The sequence below is a fragment of the Dipodomys ordii genome, unplaced genomic scaffold (genome assembly GCF_000151885.1).
Source record: "Dipodomys ordii isolate 6190 unplaced genomic scaffold, Dord_2.0 Scaffold82, whole genome shotgun sequence".
Lineage (NCBI taxonomy): Eukaryota > Metazoa > Chordata > Mammalia > Rodentia > Heteromyidae > Dipodomys > Dipodomys ordii.
This window is the reverse complement of record NW_012267298.1, coordinates 10,983,185-11,004,896: the sequence shown is the minus strand read 5'-3', so window position 1 is coordinate 11,004,896 and position 21,712 is coordinate 10,983,185. Positions and strand designations below refer to the sequence as shown.

At 51.7% G+C, this 21,712-nt stretch overlaps 1 protein-coding gene across 1 annotated transcript in view; it reads left to right on the top strand.

Moving 5' to 3' along the window:
* The first annotated feature begins 269 nt into the window (after positions 1-269).
* Ago2 (argonaute RISC catalytic component 2) overlaps positions 270-21,712 on the top strand; it is a 39,650-nt gene continuing 18,207 nt past the window's right edge. Inside the window, exons 1-4 of the mRNA XM_013025215.1 lie at positions 270-478; positions 12,763-12,883; positions 18,208-18,389; positions 20,088-20,224. Of these exons, the coding sequence (XP_012880669.1) occupies positions 402-478; positions 12,763-12,883; positions 18,208-18,389; positions 20,088-20,224 (517 nt within the window). The 5' untranslated portion in view covers positions 270-401. The remainder of the gene's footprint in view (positions 479-12,762; positions 12,884-18,207; positions 18,390-20,087; positions 20,225-21,712) is intronic.

Genomic DNA, 21,712 nt, shown 5'->3' with positions numbered 1-21,712 from the left:
GGGAGAGGACACTGAGAGCCTTTGGAAAAGAGGGGCTTGCAGTGTTGCATCCGAGCTACACTCCAGGGTCCCTTGAGCTGCTGGCATGGGGGGAAGGGGGAGCGGGAGGGGGGCTTTCTGTTTCTAGAAGGAGCAAATAGAAGCAGAGAGGGAAGAGTGGGAGGAACTGTTAGAAGCCCTGGGCTGAGTGTGGCTGACTCCCAGGGGAGGGGTAGGCGCTGTGTTAGAGCACCAAAGAACAAATCTGCCCTCCTTCTAATGGACTTCTCCCTCTTCACGCAGTGCTTGCCTCTCCTGCCCCTTCAGCAACACCTATCCCAGGATATGCCTTCAAGCCTCCACCGCGGCCCGACTTCGGGACCTCGGGAAGAACAATCAAACTACAGGCCAACTTCTTTGAAATGGACATCCCCAAAATTGACATCTATCACTATGAATTGGATATCAAGCCAGAGAAATGCCCAAGGAGAGTTAACAGGTACTCAATCCCATCTTTCTTTAGTGTTTGATTTATGTGGGTGGTCTGAGAACACAAAAAAATAATGCTGGGCGCATCCTTAACTTTTCTCCCAGTTTCAGTTGCATTTGTTTATGGAAAAATGTTTTTGTAATGAGGTGTAATTTTCGTACAGTGAAATACACTGTCAGTTCTGCTCAGTGAGGTTGACAGGTGTGTCTACCTACTGTCCTCTTCCAGACACTTCCCTGTCCCCAAAGTCACACTGGGTTCTGATTTCTGTCACCATGAATTATTTTCTTGTTCGTAGAAACTAAGCAGTGAACAGTGCCTCTTTGGATCTCACTTATTTTATTTGGCCTTATTTTTTGGAAACCTACCTATTGTAAACTTATTTTTTATTACTAAGAAATATTTTATTCTATGTTTCCTAGTTTAATGTTCTATTTTCCTTATATGCACTTAGGTGATTTAGACTGGTATCTTTGTATGTAGATCTGCTATTTATATTTTTGTTCATTTTTCTGGTGGACATACACTTTCCCAGGAGACGCCAGAATCACAACAATAGACATAGAGACAAAGAATTGTCTCAGGCACAAGATACAGAACTTCTGCACCAAAGAGTGTGCCATCAGCTAGAAATCTGGCAAGCAAACTCTGGAGCAGGCAGGCTGCTCCCTATTTATCCCTGACACAGGAGGCCCTGCCCCTCTGCTTGGATTGGTTGAGCTCAGGTTCACAGTCTGCTTGTGATTGGTTAATTTGAGGAGGGTAAGGTATATTTACATAAGGTGACCTTAAATGCAATCTCCAAAACCCCCAAAACTACCCTCTGTTCTTTGAACAGTCTGAGATGAGGCTTAATCAGTTAAGGCACAATTTTTCTGTTCAAAAATCCTTCCTCATCTCAAAGCAGTTCCTCTTTCCCTTTCTCTTTTTGCTGATATTGCCTTAGCAGAAGAATCAAGAAGACCCGAGTCAAAAGCAAGACCTATTTTGTATGTGTGTTGTGGTCCTGGGCCTGGAACTCCTGGGGCAGGGTTCTGTGCTCAAGGGTAACACCCTACCACTTGAGCCACAGCTCTATGTCCAGTTTTTTGGTGGTTAATTGGAGACAAGAGTCTCACAGACTTTCCTGCCCAGGCTATCTCCAACTATGATCTCCTGAGGTAGCTAGAATTATAAGCTTGAGCCAATAGTCCCAGCAAAAAAGCAGAAACTTTTTGTTTTTAATTTTTCCATTTCCTGGAGGTTATTTTTTTTCTTCTTATTCTGCCAGGGCTGGGGCTTGAACTTGCAGAGTTTCGGTGGCTCTAACACTATCACTGGCACCTGATATGGCCAGTCTGCTCTGATTGTTGCTGTTTTAGTGGATGTGTTCCAATTTATCATGGTTATTATTATTATTTAGTGGGGGTTGAACTGAGGGCTTCATGCTTGCCAGCGGGTGCTCTGAACCTTAATTCCAGCCTTCGGTTTTTAATTTTGTTGGTAATTGACAAACATCTTTCCTTATGCTTAGATTCACATTACATTCATGTGTTAGTGTTCTCTTCTTCCTAGTGAACCGTCTGGATGTTCCTCCTTCTGTTGATTTGTAGGAGCACTTAGCAGATCCTAAGTGCAAGCCTCTATGTTGGGATCTCTCCCTCCCTCCCTCCCTCCCTCCCTCCCTCCCTCCTTCCCTCCCTCCCTCTTTTCTTTTCTTTTTCCTATTGAACATTATCTACTTAATTAAGTTTATTAATTAATTTATTTATTTTGTTGGTCGTGGGGCCTGAACTCTGGGTCTGGGCACCATCCCTCAGGTCTTTAGCTCAAAGCTAGTGCACCACCTACCACTTGAACTACAGCGCCACTTCAGGCTTTTTCTGCTTATGGTGCTGAGGAATCGAACCCAGGGCTTCATGCATGCAAGGCAAGCACTCTACCACTGAGCCAACTTCCCAGCCCCATCATTTTACTTTTAATGCAGTTTTATTGCCATTATTAAGGTGTTGTTATATAGGGGGTTTATAATTTCTTAAGTCAGGTCATGAGTACATTTGTTTGTTTTTTTTTTTTTTTGGTCCGGTCATGGGGCCTGAACTCTGGGCCTGGGTGCTGTCCCTCAGCTCTTCAGCTCAAGGTTAGCGCTCTACCACTTGAGCCACAGCACCACTTCCGGCTTTTTTTTTCTTATGTGGTGCTGAGGAATCGAACCCAGGGCCTCTGGCATGCAAGGCAAGCACTCTACCACTGAGCCACCTTCCCAGCCCCAGTACATTTGTTTTTGAACAGTGTTAAGTTCCTTCACTTTTCCCCAGTTTTCCCCTCCCTGTCCACAAGTTGAAAGGATCCGTCACATCCATCCCAGGGGACCGGGTGGAGGCAGGCAGGCACAGGAGAAAGATTATTACAAGGTTTATTAGAGGAACCATATTTCTTCTGGAGCTCCACTATCTAGGTGGCAGTGGGGTCAGAGGGGTAGGACCTGAGGTAGGTGGGAGTTTAGGTGGGTCTGGGCGGAGAGAGGGAGGGGCCAGCTGTATGGCAGGAACTCCAGGGCAGGAAGAGCTCAGGTCTGGGTGGAGCTGAGGACCAAAGGTGGGCATAATGCTTACACAAGTTACCTAGGTCATTTTCCAGATAGGATGTACTGAATACTATGCTGCATTTTTGTTCACCCTTCCCCCCTTCAATTTCTGTACCCCTGTGTGTCCCACCTAAAAGAAAAACAAAGAATGAATACCACCACCAACAAGAACAACAACAAAAAAATGTTTCCATTTCCTGGAGTTTATTTCAATAAATAGTATGTTGGAATTTTTCCTTCCAGTCTGAAGAATGCTATTTTTCTTTTTCTTTTTTTGGGTCTGGTTGTGGGGCCTGGGCGCTGTCCCTCAGTTCTTCAGCTCAAGGCTAGCGCTCTGCCACTTGAGCCACAGCGCCACTTCTGGCTTTTTTCTTTTTGCTTCTGTGGTGCTGAGGAATCGAACCCAGGGCCTCATGCATGCAAGGCAAGCGCTCTACCACTGAACCACCTTCCCAGCCCCTATTTTCTTTTTCTTAATAGGATAGTGTCTTTTAGTGGTTAAAACATTTCTTAGCCTTTTTCTTTTCTAAATATATATGAATATATAGTTTTGTCAATCATACTTCTTGCTGCTAGTTTATTAGCATACTTTAGTTTTGTTGGAGAGGAGGTTTCATTGTGACAGCTCTACAAGTATATACAATGTTTCGAAATCAACCTCCTCTTCCCCTCCTTAACTTCCACATGGTTCTTCATTCTATTTTCATAACATAATGAGCTCAGACAGATTCACCCTCTCCACTGCCCCTCCCCATACCTGCTTTCCAAACAGCCTGCTTTGCTTTCATGTTACTTTCTTTTCTTTTCTTGCATATTGTTGTATTAGAAATTTCATCATGGTAAATTTTTTTTTCTTCTAGTCATGGGGCATGAACCCTGGTCCTAGGCACACAGTCCCTGAGCCCTTTTGCTGAAGGCTAGAGCTCTGCCACTTTGTGGCCCACTGCCACTTGTGGTTTTCTGGTAGTTAATTGGAGACTTTCCTGCCTGGGCTGGCTTTGAACTTTGATCCTCAGATCTCCTGAGTAGGATTGCAGGAACCGCCAGTGCAGGGCCAGATGTTTCCGTCTTGCTGGAATCCAGTTTGTACATGTTAAGAGATGTCTGAAGAAGCAGATCCCCTTGTGGGAGTCTGGGTCTCAAAAGGTTTTAAAGATAATTTTCTGTTTGTTTTAAGGAGAATTACAGTTTGGGCTTGTATGTTTTGAGTCAGATCCATCCTGAGTGTGTGTGTGTGTGTGTGTGTGTGTGTGTGTGTGTGTGTGTGTGTGTGTGTGTGTGTGTGTGTGTGTGTGTGTGTGTTCAGTATGAATGAAGTATAAGGGTTTTCTCGACTTACCATGGACCTTTGGGAAAGGAAAATCAGCTGGGGGGGGGGGAAGGGGAGACTGATTCCCAATGCCCTTCTTTCTGTTCTTTAGGTCAGTAGCCTGAACCTAATCTTGTCAACTGTAGCTTGTTTTGGTTTGGGTTTTTGAGGTGCCCGGGGCACCAGGGACCTGGTGCACCGCTTGACAAGCTCAAGAGATGCATTCTGCCCCTAAGCTACGTCCCCTTTCACTAAACTGTAGTTGTGTCAAGTCTTGAGTCAGATGTCCAAACTGGTTCTTCATTAGAACACTTTGGCTTTTATGGAGCCTTTGCCTTTTTGAAATAATAATGCCATCATCTTCTCCTGATATGCTGAAAATAATCCCTACCTTGAAGTTGAATTTTCTCAAATGCCTTTTCTGTATCTGTTGAGTTAACCACATTTTTCACTGTTGCGATGAGTTTGCTTTTGTTCGTTAGTTGTTAGACAACTGTATTTCTAAAAGTCATGATATATTATTTCTGTGTGGTGAGGATGGAGTTTGTTGCTGTTGAGAACTGTGTCTGTGGGGACACTGATACTGTCATTTTTTTCTTGTCATTTTTTTCTTTTGGAATCAGGGTTATAATACTGTATTAAGGTATCTGGTGATCCCTCCTGCATAAAGAAGCTGAAATGAAAGCTTCATGTAATTTTTTTTGTTTGTTTTGTTTTGTTTTGTTTTGTTTTGGTCAGTCGTGGGACTTAAACTCTGGGCCTGGGCGCTGTCCCTCAGCTCTTCAGCTCAAGGCGAGCACTCTACCACTTGAGCTCCAGCACCACTTCCGGTTTTCTGATGGTTTATTGGAGATAGGAGTCTCATGGTCTCTCTTGCCTGGGCTGGCTTTGAACCTCGATCCTCAGATCTCAGCCTTCTGAGTAGCTAGGATTACAGGTGTGAGCCACCAGTGCCCGGCTTCATGTAATTTTTTTGTGTGTGTGCCAGTCCTGGGGCTTGAACTCAGGGCCTGAGCACTGTCTCTGAGCTTCTTTTGCTCAAGGCGGGCACTCTACCACTTGAGCTATAGCACCCCTGCCAGCTTTTCCTGTTTATGTGGTACTGAGGAATCAAACCAGGGCTTCATGCATGCTAGGCAAGCACTCTACCACTAAGCCACATTCCCAGCCCCAAGATTGATATTATTTCTTCCTTACATGTTGATAGAATCTGTCATTGAGATGGACATAGGCCTAGAGTTTTGTTGTAGGAAATGTTTTTTTTTGTTGTTGTTGTTTTTGGTCCAGTCGTGGAGCCTGAACTCGGCCTGGGCGCTGTCCCTCAGCTCTTCAGCTCAAGGCTAGCACTCTACCACTTGAGCCACAGTGCCACTTCCGGCTTTTTTCTTTTTGCTTATGTGGTGCTGAGGAATCGAACCCAGTGCCTCAGGCATGCAAGGCAAGCGCTCTACCACTGAGCCACCTTCCCAGACCCATGTAGGAAATGTTTTATGCAATTTCTTTTGAAGCTATCGGGCAGTTCATCTTTTTAAGTTCCTTTATGCTCAAGTCACATCCTCTAATTTTTCCATGTTTTGAAATTGAGTCTCTCTCAATAATGTTTATTAATGGTACAAAGGGTTTCATTGTGATATTTCCATATGAATATAAGGTACTTTAGTCAAATTCATCATCTCTTTTGCTTTTTTCTATTCCTTTGCCCCTGTCTGAACAATTTTTAATAAGTTTTATGGTTCTGTTTTCATGTGTAAATGTGAAGTACTTGGCTCTGTTTGGGATGTAGGTCATGACCAAGGCATATGCTTTATCTTGATAAACATTCCCCATGAAATGAATGGGTTCTGGAGTTGTTGGGCGAATATTAGGTAAAGTCAGTCCTGTTTGTTTGTTTTTTTTTTATTTGGTTGGCTGTGGGGTTTGAACTCTGGGCCTGGGCACAGTCCCTCAGCTCTTCAGCTTAAGACTAGCACTCTACCACTTGAGCCACAGCACCACTTTGAGTTTCTGAGTGGTTTATTGGAGATAAGAGTCTCACGGACTTTGCTGCCTGGGCTGGCTTTGAAGGAGATCCTCAGATCTCAGCCTCCTGTGTAGCTAGGATGACAGGCGTGAGCCACCCGCGCCCTGCTCATCCTTTATGTTAAGGTGTGCGTGTATGCGCGTGCGTGTACATGGGAACACAAGTTGCATAAAATTTCTCTCTGTTTTATTTTTTATGGTATTGGGGTTTGAACTGAGGGACTCATCGTTGTTAGACTGACCCTTTACCGCCTGAGCCATACCTGTAGCTCTACTTATGGCTGGCTATTATGGAGATAGAGTCTAGCAAACGTTTAAGTCCTGCTGGTCTCCAATGGAGATCAACTTCCTGAGTAGCTGTAAAATCTGGTTACACTTCATGTAGTTTAAGCTCAGCAGGTACATACATATCTGCAATTGTTGTCTTTTGTCATTAGGGAATAGTTCCCTCCTTCTTCCCTTCCTCTTTCCCTCGTCTTTCCTTTCTTGCTCATGACTGAATTTAGGGTCCTGCACTCTCACACAGCTTCTTCATGACTTGTACTCTGCCAGTTGAGCCACGCCTCTAATTCTGGCTTTAGTGCTGGAGATAATAGTCTTATTAATTTGTCTGCCCAGCTGACTTTGAACAGAAATCCTCAGATCTTAGCCTTCTGAGTAGCTAGGATTATAGAATTCAGCCATGTCTTCTTTGAGAACATTTTTATACTTAACTGTCTGTTACACTTTTAACAAAACCACGTGTGCTTGTTAGTATTGCTGGTGCCTCTGGAGGCCACTAGATACTTGGGTCTTGCCTTACCCAGTTTTTTTTCTTTTTCAGTTCTTTGGGATTGAACCCACAGATGATTTCTTAGGTTCATGTGAATTGAATGTGATTTCCGGTGGTTTGATTTAAGCCTACCAATTGCCATTGTTTTCTGTTTTGTGTTTTGGTGACATGGTGGGGGTTGGCAAAATGGTGATTGGACTTCATGTGAAGGACGCTCAACCACAGCGCAGCCCTGGCCCTGGCTTCATCTGGCCATCCATGCATTCATCAGTCCATTTGTATCTGTTTGTGGCGAGGGCTGGCCCCTAAGTCCTCCCCCTACCCCAACACTGGGGCTCGAACTGAGAACCTACACTCTTGCTTGGTTTTTTAGCTCAAGGCTGCTACTCTGCCACTTGAGCCACACCTCCACTTCTGGCTTTTTTTGTAGTTAATTGAAGGTAAGTATCTCTGGGATTTGTTTGTTTGACTGACTTTAAACCGAGGTCCTCCAATCTCAGTTTCCTGCGTAGCTAAGATTACAGGTGTGAGCCACCAGTGCTTGGTTCTAGGTATAATTTTACTATTATCTTTCCTACCTGGAATTTGTCATTTCTTGGACTTGCATGTTGACTTCTATGAGAGATAAGCCAAAACTGACCTTTGCTTCTGCCAGTCTCTTTTTTTTGTGTGTGTGTGGGGTGGGGAGGGTCGGGTTGTGGAGCCTGAACTCTGGGCCTGGGCGCTGTCCCTCAGCTCTTCAGCTCAAGGCTAGTGCTCTACCACTTGAGCCGCAGCGCCACTTCCGGCTTTTTTCTTTTTGCTTATGTGGTGCTTAGGAATCGAACCCAGGGCCTCATGGGTGCAAGGCAAGTGCTCTACCACTGAGCTACCTTCCCAGCCCCCTCTTCCAGTCTCTTTTGCTGCCTTGTTTTCTCCTGTGTGGAATTGCCAGTCACAAGCAGTAGACCACTTGTGTTGGCTTCTGGACAGGGCCTGTGGTTTGGACTCCAGCGGCTCTGCCCCTCTCTCCAGCCGCATGCCTCCGTCACGGGGTCCCCAGCACTCTGCCCCGTGCCCATCCAGTGGTGGTGTCATGGATACCGGACCTCTGTTCTGCCTCACATTGACACTCATGATTTCTACGTCCTGGCACTCATATTTTTTTCTTGATGACCTTGAATGTATTTGTAGGGATCGGCTGCATGCTTCGTTCAGCCAGCTCCAGATCTGTTTCTGTGCCTGGCTTCCCTTTAGTACACATCAGTGTTTGGTTTGTTAGCTGCCATTACACAACAGATGAGTAGCTGGTGCCCTGTGGGGTATTCCTACCCTCTGCAGCTCTGCATCCACTGCTTAGCTCTCGGGCCCTTACTTTCCAGAGTCTCTAACCTTTGGGCTGGAGCTTGGCAGGTGGTGTAGGGCCTGGCCCACGTGGTTCCCTTCTCTCAGCAACCACAAGTTTCTTCATGCCAAAGGCAGCTGCCTCCTGTGTCCCTTCCTTGTTGTAGTGCTGGAGGCCAGGGGAAGCTGTTACTTTACCTGGGGCCATCTCCTGCAGATAGACTAGATGCCCCGTGTGCATGCTTATGCCCACGGGCTGCATGCTTTGTGCTGAAGACTTCCTCCTTCCCAAGAAAGAATAGACTTCAGAGGATATAATACCTCCCACATCTGTCAAACTGAACAGCTGGACTTGGCCAGAATTTGATGAGAGTTAGGTGAAGGCCTTTACCGCGTGCATCCATCCTAGTGCTGCTGTGTGAAGCTGAAGCTGTGGCGCAGCCCTGGGGCTGCAGAGCATCTTTCCTTCCTTCCTGCAGGTCTTTTTGGGGTTCTCCTTTTGTCTCATGCTTGTGACTCCCCACAAATGGGTTTGCCGGCCTGCTTTTTGAGTGGAATGAAGGGGAAGACACCCACAGCTCCTGGCTTTGGAATGGTGAGGTAACAGGTTCCTTTCACGCGTCTGCACAGAGTGCAAGCAACTGGCTTTGTAGATGTGGTTGTGGCCATTGTGTAGCAGAGGGTGACCGCCACGGGCTATCTTTTGGCCTTTCCTGCTGCAGCATTATGGCATGTGTCATGCTGGTGTGGTGCTTAGGTGTGACCACAGCTTGCAGCTACCAAGCTGTAGCCAGAGCCAGCCCAGCCACTTTGGGACAGCCTGAGACCTACCGCCCTGTTACATGCTCTTCAGCATTTTGTGCCTGTTAGCACAGCTGCTGTCTCAGTATCACCATGGTCACCCGCAGTGTAGAAGATGGCAGAGGTAGCGTTCTGTGCTTCCCAAAGCCCCATGGCAGCGCCAGGGCTCCACACGGGCACAGCTGTCCAGCATGTGTGCTGCTCTCGTGGTGGACTCAGCCCCTGCCTCTCATGGAGTGCAGGGCTCCTGGCCGGCGGCCCTGGTGCTCAGCGGACAGCGGTGGGCTTGGTATGAAGTCCTGAGGAGACAGCACTGCCTCTGAGCTCTGCAGTGCCCGTGCACGGGAGACACTGGAGTTGTGGAGTTCCAGCCCTCAGCTTCCAGTGTGGCTGTGGCACAGAGGCAGTTACCCAGGACAGCCATACCGGGGGTATCTGGAAGGCCCCGGCAGGGATTGGGGCCTGCAGCCCCGCCCTCCACCTCTGGGTGGAGGGCTGGTAGAAAGCAGCCAGGTGCATTTGTTAAAATAGCACTAGTAGAGCTGGGCACTGGTGGCTCACACTAGTAATCCTAGCTACTCAAGGCTAAGATCTAAGGATTGTAGTTCAAAGCCAGCCCAGGCAGGAAAGTCCATGAGATTTATCTCCAATTAACCACCAAAAAGCCGGAAGTGGAGCTGTGTGGCTCAAGTTATGGAGTACTAGCCTTGAACAAAAAAAGCTAAGAGATGGAACCCAGGCCCTGAGTTCAAGCCCCAGGACTGGCACCAAATAAAACCCCAAAACAATAGCAACAAGAGAAAATCCAGTATTCTATACCTCATTATACTAAGTGCTTACTACAAAATGAAAGGTACTGGCTGACGACTCTAACACTGCTATGAACCGCCCCCCCCAAAAAAAGCCACTTAAAAGTCAATTTCAAAGAAAAGGAGGAGCTTTTCCTGTTACATGCATGGGGTCTGTGCGTACAGGGTGGTCCCCCGTGTGAGGTTTGGTCAGCTGCGCGGCCGTCCACCACAGCCAGTCTCCCCGTCCCATGTGTTAGAAACAGCTGGGGATGTGGAGGTGTCCTGTGAATCAGGACACCCAATTCAAAAGGCAGAGTTTATGTTGGCTGAAGGGTGCGTCTGTGGCTAAACCTGGCAAGCCAGCACGTGAGTGGCAGGCTGCCCACACACACACAGTGGGGGGGGGGGGACACAGTCGGGGGAGGCCCCCTCTGCTCATGTCGGTCATGCTCTGGTTCACCATCGTCGAAGGGATGTGGCTTAATTACCAGTTCTTGTCACTTGGGAAGTACAGGGTTGCCAAAAGGAGACCACCATATGGCCCAGGCAGATCTAGGTGTGCAGAGAGAAGGGAGGATGGAGAGAGGAGACTGAGGAGGAGGTGTGGCCACAGCAGATGTGGAGGTGACTCAGAGCCTGGGGCCTCCCGCTATCCCAGGTGCACCGATTACCTGGGTTACGCATGCCTGGCGAGGACTTCTAGGGGAGCCGTGGTTCAGTCTTGCACCAAGAACAAAGGGGGAGGGGTCTGCGTGCCCTTTTGCAGGGAGAGAAAACAAGAGAAGGGACAATTTTTCCTGGAGGACCTCACAGAAAACAAACCACGCAGCGCTGCTTTGCTGGGCAGGCAGGCCCTGGAGCCAGGAGGGTCACGGGGGTCTTCGGGTGCTGGGGCAGCATAGACACAGGTGGCCGTGGGCGGGGCCGTCTGCTGCCCCCCGTTGGTTCGTGTCCCGTTGGGTGAGGCCTGGCTGACCAGCATCCTTCCGTGGCTTCACGCTGTGCTGGGAGCTGGCGCGGTGCCAGCCGCCCTGGTGCGTGCCATGGTCGCTCTATCCCCAGATGTTGGCGCTCCCGGCAGGGGAGAGCAGGAACGTGGAGTGATGCGCTGGTGGTTGACGCTAGGTCCGTTCGGGTGCCCAGTCCACCGTGAGTTGCTCGACTGTGTGCCACAGCCTGGTCACCTCTGCCATCCTGGCGCTCAGCTCTGTGTCTCAGCTCTGGCACACGTCTGCAGCCCGCTCTCCAGTGCTCTGGCTGGCCTCTCCTTGCTTTTGACCAGATTGTGTTACGATGACTGCTGGTTCCACTGAGGTGAAGCCCAACCGCCACCCTTGGGAGGGCATCTCCCGGTCGGGCCTGGCGTGGGCACCGCCGGGGGCAAGCGCCAGCCTGACCCCTGAGGCTTGTAGAAGGCCAGCTGGGCAAAGCCAGTTTTTGATGAAGGATAGCCTGAGCTGACCTGTGCCTCTAGTTCCCAGAAGGGCACGGAAGGAGGACTTCTGCTCTCCGAGGCCGTCCCACTGCCCGAGCAGAGGTTCCGGGGCAGAGCTGAGAGGCCACCTCTCCCGCCCCGAGGTGTGGAGCTGTGGGGGTCCTCTGCCTGTCCCTCCGTGAGGGGCCCTGGGGCAGGCAGGGTGGAGGCAGGCTGCTGGGGAGCTGACTTGGAATTCCACAGAAGCAGCCAAAAACGTCAGGGGAGACGTGCCAGGGGAAGATGGCCTGGAAGGAAGGCGCCTCGGGCTCAGCACTGGGACAGCCAAGCCCTTCTGCCGCCCGTGGAGCGCGTTCTGGCTTCCAGTGCTGGAGGATGAGGCGGCACAAGAGGGGAGACCTGGGCCGCTTCGCGGGGCACACAGGGCAGCCTCTCGGAAGGCGGCAGGCAGGCTTGTGCTGCAGTCACCACCGGGGTCTTAGGGCGGCAGACGTCTCGGAAGGCGGCAGGCAGGCTTGTGCTGCCGTCGCCACCGGGGGCTTAGGGCGGCGGACGTCTGTTGCTGTGGCTCCTCTGCAGCAGTTTGGCAGCCAGCTTGGGCAGACTGGACTGGTCTTTGAGACAACTTGAAGGCCTCATAACAGGGTCCAGATGTAAGGAGCCAGCCACTCCCCAACTTGCTTTTTGTGTGTATGCCTGTACTGAGACTTGAACTCAGAGCCTGGATGCTGTCTCTGAGATTTTTGCTTAAGGCAGGGACTCTACAATTTGGGCCACAGCTTCATTTCCAGTTTTTTGGTGATTATTTGGAGATAAGAGTCTCATGGACTTTTCCTGTTCTGACTGGGTTTGAACTGCGACCCTCAGATCTCAGCCCCCTGAGTAGCGCTATTGCAGGCATGAGCACCAGAGGCCAAGCGTGCCTGTGTCCCGTGTGATGTCCTTGTAGCGGAAGATGACTCACCCCTTGCAGAGGCAGGGTGCATGGCGTCCACGCTGATCGATCTGCCCCAAAGAGCCTTTCTTTCAGACCTTCTAGCAGTTCTGCTGTCTGCACGTGCAGCACCTTAGCAAGTTCTCCCGTGATAGCGTGACCACGCACACGTACATAAACCCACGTGAGGCCCTGGGTGGACAGTCCTTGCGGAAGATCCCTGAGTCCTGTGACTTAGCTCCTGTGTTACAGGGAGGCTTAGGAACCGGTGAGAACACCGCCCTTCCTGTGTGGCTTCCCGACTGTTGACACCGTGCCTGGATGCTGTCTTTGTCTGTTTCAGGGAAATAGTGGAGCACATGGTCCAGCACTTTAAAACACAGATCTTTGGGGATCGGAAGCCAGTGTTCGATGGAAGGAAGAATCTTTACACGGCGATGCCCCTTCCAATCGGGAGGGATAAGGTAAGGCCGCAGTGTGGGGTGCTGGAGTGAAACTCGCTTTACAAAGTAGTTAATGATTGCTGTGCATCACGGGAGAGCCATTAAGCTTACCTTCCCCACGACATGGTTTCGGTAGTGGGGGGGTGAGTACAAATTCCCAGCACTTCCCTCCCCTCCTTGCCGACGAAGCGGGGTGCAGCCTGTGCTGGCACGGGGAGCCGTGTTGCTGGCAGCACACAGGTGAACATGCTTCTTAGCCAACGACTCATCTGAATTGGAATGAGGAAGATCAGTCCCCTGTGGAATGGTGGTTACAGTAACACGTCGCCTTCTGCCCTGTTTATCCTGTGGCAGCTTTATTTACAAAGTGAAACAGTTTCTGCCCAGAAGTTGTCACTTCCACAGGAATTTGCTCCTGGGTGATGGCAGGGATTGCAGGGCTGCAAAGGAGGGCGAGCTCAGAGATAGCTGGGAGATCAGCCCAGGTAGGGTTGATTGTCTCCTGAACAGTTCTGGGGTAGAACAGAGCTCCACGTGGTCACCGCTGGACGAGGATATGCATTGTTTAGGGAGAAGTGAGAGACCACATTTTCTATAGACACAAGGATGTCGGGGCATTTGCATTTTCCCCTTCATCTTAAAGGTGTGAGCTCCTTGCATCCTATTGGCCTGTCTGTGTGTCCAGCAGCATCCAGGATGAGGGCACCCAGTGCTTTTGCCCCACATCTCCATGCAAGAGGACGGGGCAGGCTGGGAAGGTGGCTCAGTGGTAGAGTGCTTGCCTTGCATGCATGAGGCCCTGGATCTGATTCCTCAGCACCACCACATAAGCAGAAAAGTCTGAAGTGGTGCTGTGGCTCAAGTGATAGAGCGCTAGCCTTGAGTTGAAGAGCTGAGGGATAGCGCCCAGGCCCCATGACGGACAGATTAAAAAAAAGAGGACAGGGCAAAGACCAAGTGACCAGTCACAGCTCTGAACAGCATGGCACTCCTCAGGCTACCAGCGGTACCTGGGTTACCAATGGCGCCTTGAGGTGATGAGCCACGCACCCGAAATTGGAGGGGGATCCAGGTCAGTGTGAGTCCGAGGGGTAGGAGCTCCCTTGCAAATTAACTTGCTCTGAATGTGACGTTCACCCATCATACAGTTCACATTTCATTGGCTCCATGTGCATTTACGTTGGGTTGCACTCAGAGCCTGAGTGCTGTTCCTGAGCTTTTTTGCCAAGGCTGGTGCTGGACCACTCTGACTTTCTGCTGGTTAATTGGGAATAAGAGTCTCACAGACTTTCCTGATCTTCAGATCTTAGCCTCTGGAGTAGCGAGGATTACAGCTGTGAGCCCCCAGCTCAGCTGCTCACTTACGCACTTATTTTTGTTGAAAGTTATATAAGAAAGAAAAGCATGCCAGGCATCTGTGGCTCACACCTGTAACCCTAACTACTTAGGAGGCCGAGATCTGAGGATCACGGTTCAAAGCCAGCCTGGGCAGGGAAAGTCTGTGAGACTTTTATCTCCAATAAACCACTTAGAAAACCGGAAGTGGTGCTGTAGCTCTAGTGGTAGAGTGCTTACCTTGAGCTGAAGAGCTGAGAACCCAGAGTTCAAGTCTCACAACCAACCAAAAAAAGAAAAGAAAACAAGCATAGCAGGAGCTGTTCAGTTTCATGTGTATATATCATGACGAGGCTCTGGGAGGAGGCAGTGGAGAGTGTCCTCAGGGGTGGGGAGGGGTCTTGTGTTAAATTTCGCATTGTCGTGGGGAGCAAGCATCGTGGGCTGGGGGCGAAGGAAGCGCCCTCTCCCTGCCAGGCCTCCACAGCCTCCCAGGCAGAGTGGAGGGCAGGTTTTCATTTTGGGGCTGAGTTCTCTGCCAGTGCCAGTTGCCTCCTCTCTGGTCCCACACCACAGGTGATAGTGAGCCCCTGGCAGAAAGTGGGTACGGAGCTCCTCCACCACCCTCACTTGCATGAAGAGCATTTTGGGGGTACCTGCTCCCTGTGAGTCCTTCATGCCCCGGCTAATGCCCGGTGACATTCAGCGTCTCTTAACCCTGGCTGCCCTTGTCAGGCTGACCAGCTGGAAGGAGCTGGTGCACTGCCCACACCCAGCAGGCATGGGGTTATGTTTCTCCCCCTTGCATGTCAAGTCCTGTGACAGTCCTGAGGCTCCAGCCCCTCCTCTGGGCCCCCATTTCTGCAGGGCTTCTATTTTCTCACTTGCCCTGTGTTCTTTGCCTGGCCTGTAGTAGGAGAGAAATCACCAAGAGTCCGGTAGTCTGGCACCTGCGCAGAGACTCAGCGGGGGCTGGGGCTGTGAGTACAGGTGCCTGCACAGCATCCTTGTTACATGCTCTTCCTGGGGAGGGCTCCCATAAGGAATTCACCTGCCTGCCTGGCTTCTGGCTTCTGGAAGACCAGCCCCACCTGCTGAGCTCCTGTGAGCACTGGGCCAAAGACATAGACTTGGTTGTGCAAGTTGCTCAGAATCCAGTGCTTTGTGCCCTTTCTCAGAAACACAAGGTGATGTCCCTGGCTCTGGTGCAGCCGGACTCTGCTGATCAGACCACCCACCGGAGATGTGCAGCCTTCTGGTCAGGGAGAGGTGTCAGAGCCCTGGCTGGATGGCTTTGGTACAGCTCAAGTGGGCACACAGCTGCACACACTCTGCCCAGAAACAGCTTGCTGTGGGGGAGTTCAGCCACACATAGGACTACTGCCACACATTCTGGTGCCTGTTCATCTCCAGGTGTGTCTGGGCCCAGCCATCCACGGCCACAGGAGTCCCTGCAGGTGTCTGGGGGAAGGCGTCTGCTGGCCAGGAGGCCAAGGCGTGGCAGGCCTGCAGGCAGGGCACGGAGGAAGGGTCATAGCACCACGGGGGTCCAGGTGCCTGGAGGCCGCCCCAGCACCTGCCCTGTCCCCTGCCGGTGCCTGTGGGTTCCAGTACTTCACTTGATGCCCTGGCTAACACTAGTTTTGGTGCTAGGAGGTGCCCGTTCCCCTGTGGTTCTGAAGGTTGGGTGTTGTGTGTCAAAGACCCTGAAGTGCTTCAGTCAAAGGTGCCCAGGCAGGGAGCCCTGCAGCTGCTCTGGCCTGGCTGGGTGGGTGCAGTATGTGTGCCAGGACCTGGAGTCCTGTGGCACCGGCGTCCGCTGGTGCCAGCTGCCTCCCCGCGCCCCCCCCCCCAGCGCACCTCTGGTTTAGTTGAGTGTCGCAGTACCCAACGGGTCTTCCCTCTGCCTCCGTGTTCCCGGACCTGAGCTCCCCCAGGCGGACTCTGCCTGGTAGAGCTGGCAGGCTGGCCTGGCGGTGGTCAAGGCCAGTGGGGGCTGCAGCTGCACTTCTAGGTGGGGCCCCTGGGGTGCTGTGTGATTGGCCACGGACACAGGTGAGGCCAGCTCTCCAGAGAGCCCCAAGCTACCATGCCCCGTGGGTGGGACGGCACACCAGAGTGGCGCAAGGAAGGCGCAGTCCAGGCTGCACTTTGCAGCTTACAGTATGAGACTGAGAAAACACACAGGCCTGGAATGTTCTGAACAATATCAGTAAGCCTGTGCTAGCATGGGGAATACCCTTGCTCTCTCCCCACTGGTGTGGTAGAAACGGGGGGCTCGCAGTGCCCCCAGTGTTGGTAGTGCCAGGCTTTCACTTGTGATCACTGCCACATGGCGTCAGGCCATTTTCTGCACAGTGGAAGGAAGGGCTCGTTCTTGCTGCTCTAGCAGCAGGCATTCTGTCATAGAAACCAGGTCTCTGCGGGTCTGCAGTGGACCTCCCCTCCCCCAGCCTGGCAGGCCAGGCCTTGGTCACACCCTGGCCTCATTGTTTTGCCCTGTGGTCTGGGAGACTTGTGTGTCTGTCCGTCCATCTGTCTGTCCGTCTGTCCTGAGGCTAGATGTACTAGATGTACTGTCCGTGAGCTTTTTGTGCTCAGGGCTACCACTCTACCGCCTGAGCCATTGCTCCTCCAATTCTGGCTTTTTAAGTAGTTAATCGGAGTTAAAGTCGCACAGACTGCAATCTGCCGGGCTGTTCGTCACAGTGGAGGTGGAGCAGATGGGAGGATAACGGGTTGTTAGCGAAGTTAGTCATGTCAGGATGCTGTTTCATCTCCTCTGTGTTAAGGCGTTTGAAGTCCGTTCTGTCTAAGGTGGGCCTCACCTAGGGCTGGTGAAGATGCCAGCATCTCTGCAGGTGGCAGTGTGCGGTCTGTCCATTGCACTTGTGATGATTGAGGAAAATGTAGCAGGACACACACACAAACATACAAACCCTAACACCTCCCCACCCCCACCCCTATCCCCAACCCCATCTCCACCCCATCCCCAAGTCCTCGGAGGTCTCTGGCTCTAAGGATGAGCAGGTGTGAGCTGGTGGGTGCGTAGGCCAGCAAGCCAGTAAGTGTGCTGGCTACTTAAAACAGTGAAGCACAGGTGTGAGTAGGTAGCGGCGCTGTGTCAAAAACTGTAGACACAGGGTGCGTCTGGCCTCTAGGCTGTGACAGAACACCAGGCTGGGGTGAGCCCTGTTGTTGGGATATTTGGGCCTTTAAGGACAAAAAGTGCACATAGTCCGTGGCCTGTCAGAATGCTGTTCTAGAAACGGGGGGCTATGTCAGCAGCAGCTGACATAGCTGCATGGAGTCACCCGAGGGGCTTGAGTGCTGCATTTGGAGGTGTTCAGGGCCCAGTGCTGAGCCAGCATGGCTCTGTGTCAGGCGCCAGGCAGGCAGGTGAACGCAGCGGGGCATAGAGGCAGCTGGGCACGTGCAGGTGGTCCAGAGGAGTGAGTGTGGAGGGCCTGCCAGCCCCTGTGCTGGCCGCCAGGACTGAATTCATTAGACGTAACGAGACAGCCGGGCCCTGGTGGCTCACGCCTGTAATTCTAGCTACTCAGGAGGCTGAGATCTGAGCATTGTAGTTCAAAGCCATTCCGGGCAGAAACATCTGTAAGATTCTTGTCTCCAGTTAACAACTTGAAAACTGGAAGTTTAGCTATTGCTCAGAGTGGTAGAGCGCTAGCTTTGAACAAAAAAAGCTCAGGGAGAGCACCCAGGCCCTGAGTTCAAGCCCTATGATGGACAAAAAGGAAAAAGAAATTGACAGGGGGAAGCGGTGGCACAAATGTGTAGAGGTGTAACAGGCGCTCTCCTCCCTGTGTAACCGACAGGGGCTTAAAATTAGTAGTGCTGAAAATCCAGTTTCTTGATCACATTCTGAGTGCCATGCTGCCGTGCGGAGGCCCGCGCTCAGCTTCTCCAGCCTGGCAGTGTCTCGATTGACCGCGCCCAGCCTGTCCCGGAGGCTTCCGGGGAGGAGTGACCACGTGTCTTTGTGTGTGCAGATGGAGCTGGAGGTCACGCTGCCGGGGGAAGGCAAGGACCGCATCTTCAAGGTGTCCATCAAGTGGGTGTCCTGTGTGAGCCTGCAGGCGTTACACGATGCACTTTCGGGACGGCTGCCCAGTGTCCCCTTTGAGACGATCCAGGCGCTGGACGTGGTCATGCGGCATTTGCCCTCAATGAGGTGAGACCAGCGTGCGGAGCAGCTACCTGTCAGCAAGTGCGAACAGAGCTGAGAGACCGGGACAGACCAGCCAGGGGTGATGGCCATGTGGGTGTTCTGTGGGGAAGACAAGACCAGCGGTGCATTTTATATGAGATGAAAACATTTCATTGAAAAGTCACGGGCATCCTCAGCTGAGCGTGGAAGCCCCTCCCACCTCCCTGTCTGTGCCTCCGTTGTTGACACACTCCGATGTGGGCATCACTTTGGTGGCCCTGCCACTGTCCTCTGTTTGGTGCCTGGAGCAGATTAATGTGCCACCCTGGGGGAACCTTCTCCACGGCAGCACCGGCAGTGTTCACGCTCCTGCCTGAATTCCAGGGAGGCCACAGATGACGGTGCTTGGCACCTCTGCGAGTGGGAGGTACACATGCCGTCACCTTGCCTGGTTGTGGGTAGAAATTTCATGAAACGCGTGTGGAAGCAAGGCCAGTGCACGAGGTCCACATGTGGCCCTCACACTGTGCCGTACGCACACCTGTGCTCACACACAAGACCTGAGGGCCAGAGAGAGCAGAGATCTAAAGCTGAAACCTGCAGGCGTGGCCGGGGTGCTCAGAAGAGAGCTGGGGCTCTTCCTTGCTCTTCCTGACTGCTAGAGAACCAGCGTGGAGCCACGCTTTAGGTGTAGAGGTGACAAAGCCAAGACCGGCTGCCACCCTTGGCAAGGCCCAGCATGTAATGGAATTGGTGCTTAGAACCCTTGGCAGGAGGGAGACCGGCCGCTGCCACAATGGAGTCTATTTTTACTTGAGTGGCAGGCATTACTCGGAGGTTTTTTTTCCTGAATTCCTTTGGACCATTCTCATTAATTGTATAGTCAGGGAGGAAAAACTACGTATCTCAAGTAGGAAGTGCATAGACCATCTTGCCTGGCTTTGTTACCATGGAACTGCCCACCCAGGGTCACGTGGCCCTGCGTTGGGTGGGAGAGGGTGGCGGAGGCCCAGCCGCCCATGGGGGAGCCCACTGGACACACTGTCCTGTGTGGGTGTCCGGGCACACCTGAATAAGGTCGGAGATGTCCCATGTGGACCTTCCTGTCCCCCTGCATCTCTGTGTGCAAGCTTAAGCCCTGAGATCAGAGATGCTGCACTCCAGACAGTAGCCAACCAGAGCTTAGCTAGCAGTGGTCTCCCTGAGGCCTGGGGCCCACAGCTCTGCTGTGGATTTGTGGCCATGTGCTCAGCCGCCCATACTGGAAGATTAAAAAGTGAGAATGAAGATCTTAAATGAGGGTAGCTAGGCTAGGGTTAGGAGCCCACAGAGCGGCGTCTGTCTATCCCGAGGCCTGGGCTGTAGCTGTTTCTGGCTCCCCAGGTGACTGTTGTGGAGAGTGAGCCTGTGTTGTGTGTTGTATCCCTAAGCAATGAGCATGTTGGCTCTTGACCCTGGAAGAAAGGCCTCTGGGGTTGTGTTTATCTCCCTCCTCCTCCCCCCGCCGTGTGGTATACTAAACATTGATGTGAAGTTGCAAGTCACTCTCCTGTCCCCCCATGTCAGCCATGAGCGCAGGCTGGAGCGCTCTGCCACGAGCAGGATTTCATAGGGTAAATAAACCAGAACGATCTTGTGTGCAGCCTGTGGTGGCAGAGGGGGTGTGAGGCTGCGGCCCCCTGTGGCCACGTGTGCGTGCGCTCAGTGGCCTCTGGCTTGCAGGTACACCCCGGTGGGCCGTTCCTTCTTCACTGCGTCCGAGGGCTGCTCCAACCCGCTTGGCGGGGGCCGAGAGGTGTGGTTCGGCTTCCATCAGTCCGTCCGACCGTCTCTTTGGAAAATGATGCTGAACATCGATGGTGAGTTGGTGGGGATGGGAGGCCCCCGCGACCAGGCCGGCTGCGGCCTCCATGGATGTCAGCCTCGTGGCAGCTGGCCGGTGTCTCCTCTGTGGTGTCTGAGCCTGAGACAGCGGTTCTCACACTGGTGTCAGGATTCCTGGGAGGGCCCAGCCCCATAGACGGGTGGGGAGGATGTCCCTCAAGACCTACTCCTCAGGCCAGGCCCCAGCTCTCATCAGTGCCATATTAGAATTCCATAAAGGGAGGAATCGATTGATATCAAAATTTCCATGATCCAGTTACTTCCCAAGAGCCCTACTTCTGACTATTGCTTTGGGGACCAAGTCTTCATTTGGCATATGAGCCTTTTGGGGTACACTATATCTAAACCATAAGAGACACTGCTCCTCTCCCTCAGAAGACCCCCACTTCCCCTCTGCTATAGGCCAATGTGCTCTTCTCATTTGAGTGCGTTTGTGCACACATATGTGCGCATGTATAATTCCTGGGGCTTATTAAACTCAAGGTCTGGATGCTGTGCCCGAGTTTTTCTTTCTTTCTTTCTTTTTTTTTTTGGTCGGTTGTGGGGCTTGAACCCTGGGCTTGGGCACTGTCCCTCAGCTCTTCAGCTCAAGGCGAGCACTCTACCACTTGAGCTATAGCGCCACTTCCGGTTTTCTGGTGGTTTTTATTGGAGATAGGAGTCTCACGGTCTCTCCTGCCCGGGCTGGCTTTGAACCGCGATCCTCAGATCTCAGCTTCCTGAGTAGCTAGGATTACAGGCGTGAGCCACCAGCGCCCAGCTGCCCAAGTTTTTCTTGCTCAACAATAGTGCTCTACCACTTGAGCCACAGCTCCACTTCCAGTTTTTTGGTGATTAATTGGAGATGAGTTTCACAGACTTTCCTGTTCAGGCTGGCTTTCAACTGTGAGCCTCAGATCCTGAGCAGCTAGGATTAGTGATGTGAGGCACCAGTACCAACGAAGAGTTACTTATTTTCAAATAATTCTATCAAGGCCTAGATGGTGGATTTTGCTCAGATAGGCGTCTATTCCTAAACAGCCACACAAAAGGTCGGAATTCAGAAATCTGTGCAGAAGATGGTTAGGAGAAACTCTCAAGTCTGAGGATTGCACTGTAGGGATCTGTTGAGATAGGTTAGAAAGTGAGTTCATCTTTCGATTCAGCCAACGCCTTACGCTCTGGCACAGGAATGTGGACATCCCCCTGGCTCAGCATCTTGTTGGGCATTGGGTGTGAGATGTGGGCTTTCTCACCTCAAAGACTAGAGGATGAAACCAGGCACCAGTGGCTAACGCCTGTAATCCCAGCTACTCGGAAGGCTGAGAGAGGGAAGCAGTTGGAAGCAGAAAAGCCCATGAGACACTTAACTCCAATGCCCTACCAAAAAAGCTGCGAGTGGAACTATGGCTCAAGTGGTATAGCGCTAGTCATGAACTTTTTAAAAGCTCGGGGAAAGCACTAAGGCCCTGAATGCAAAGCCC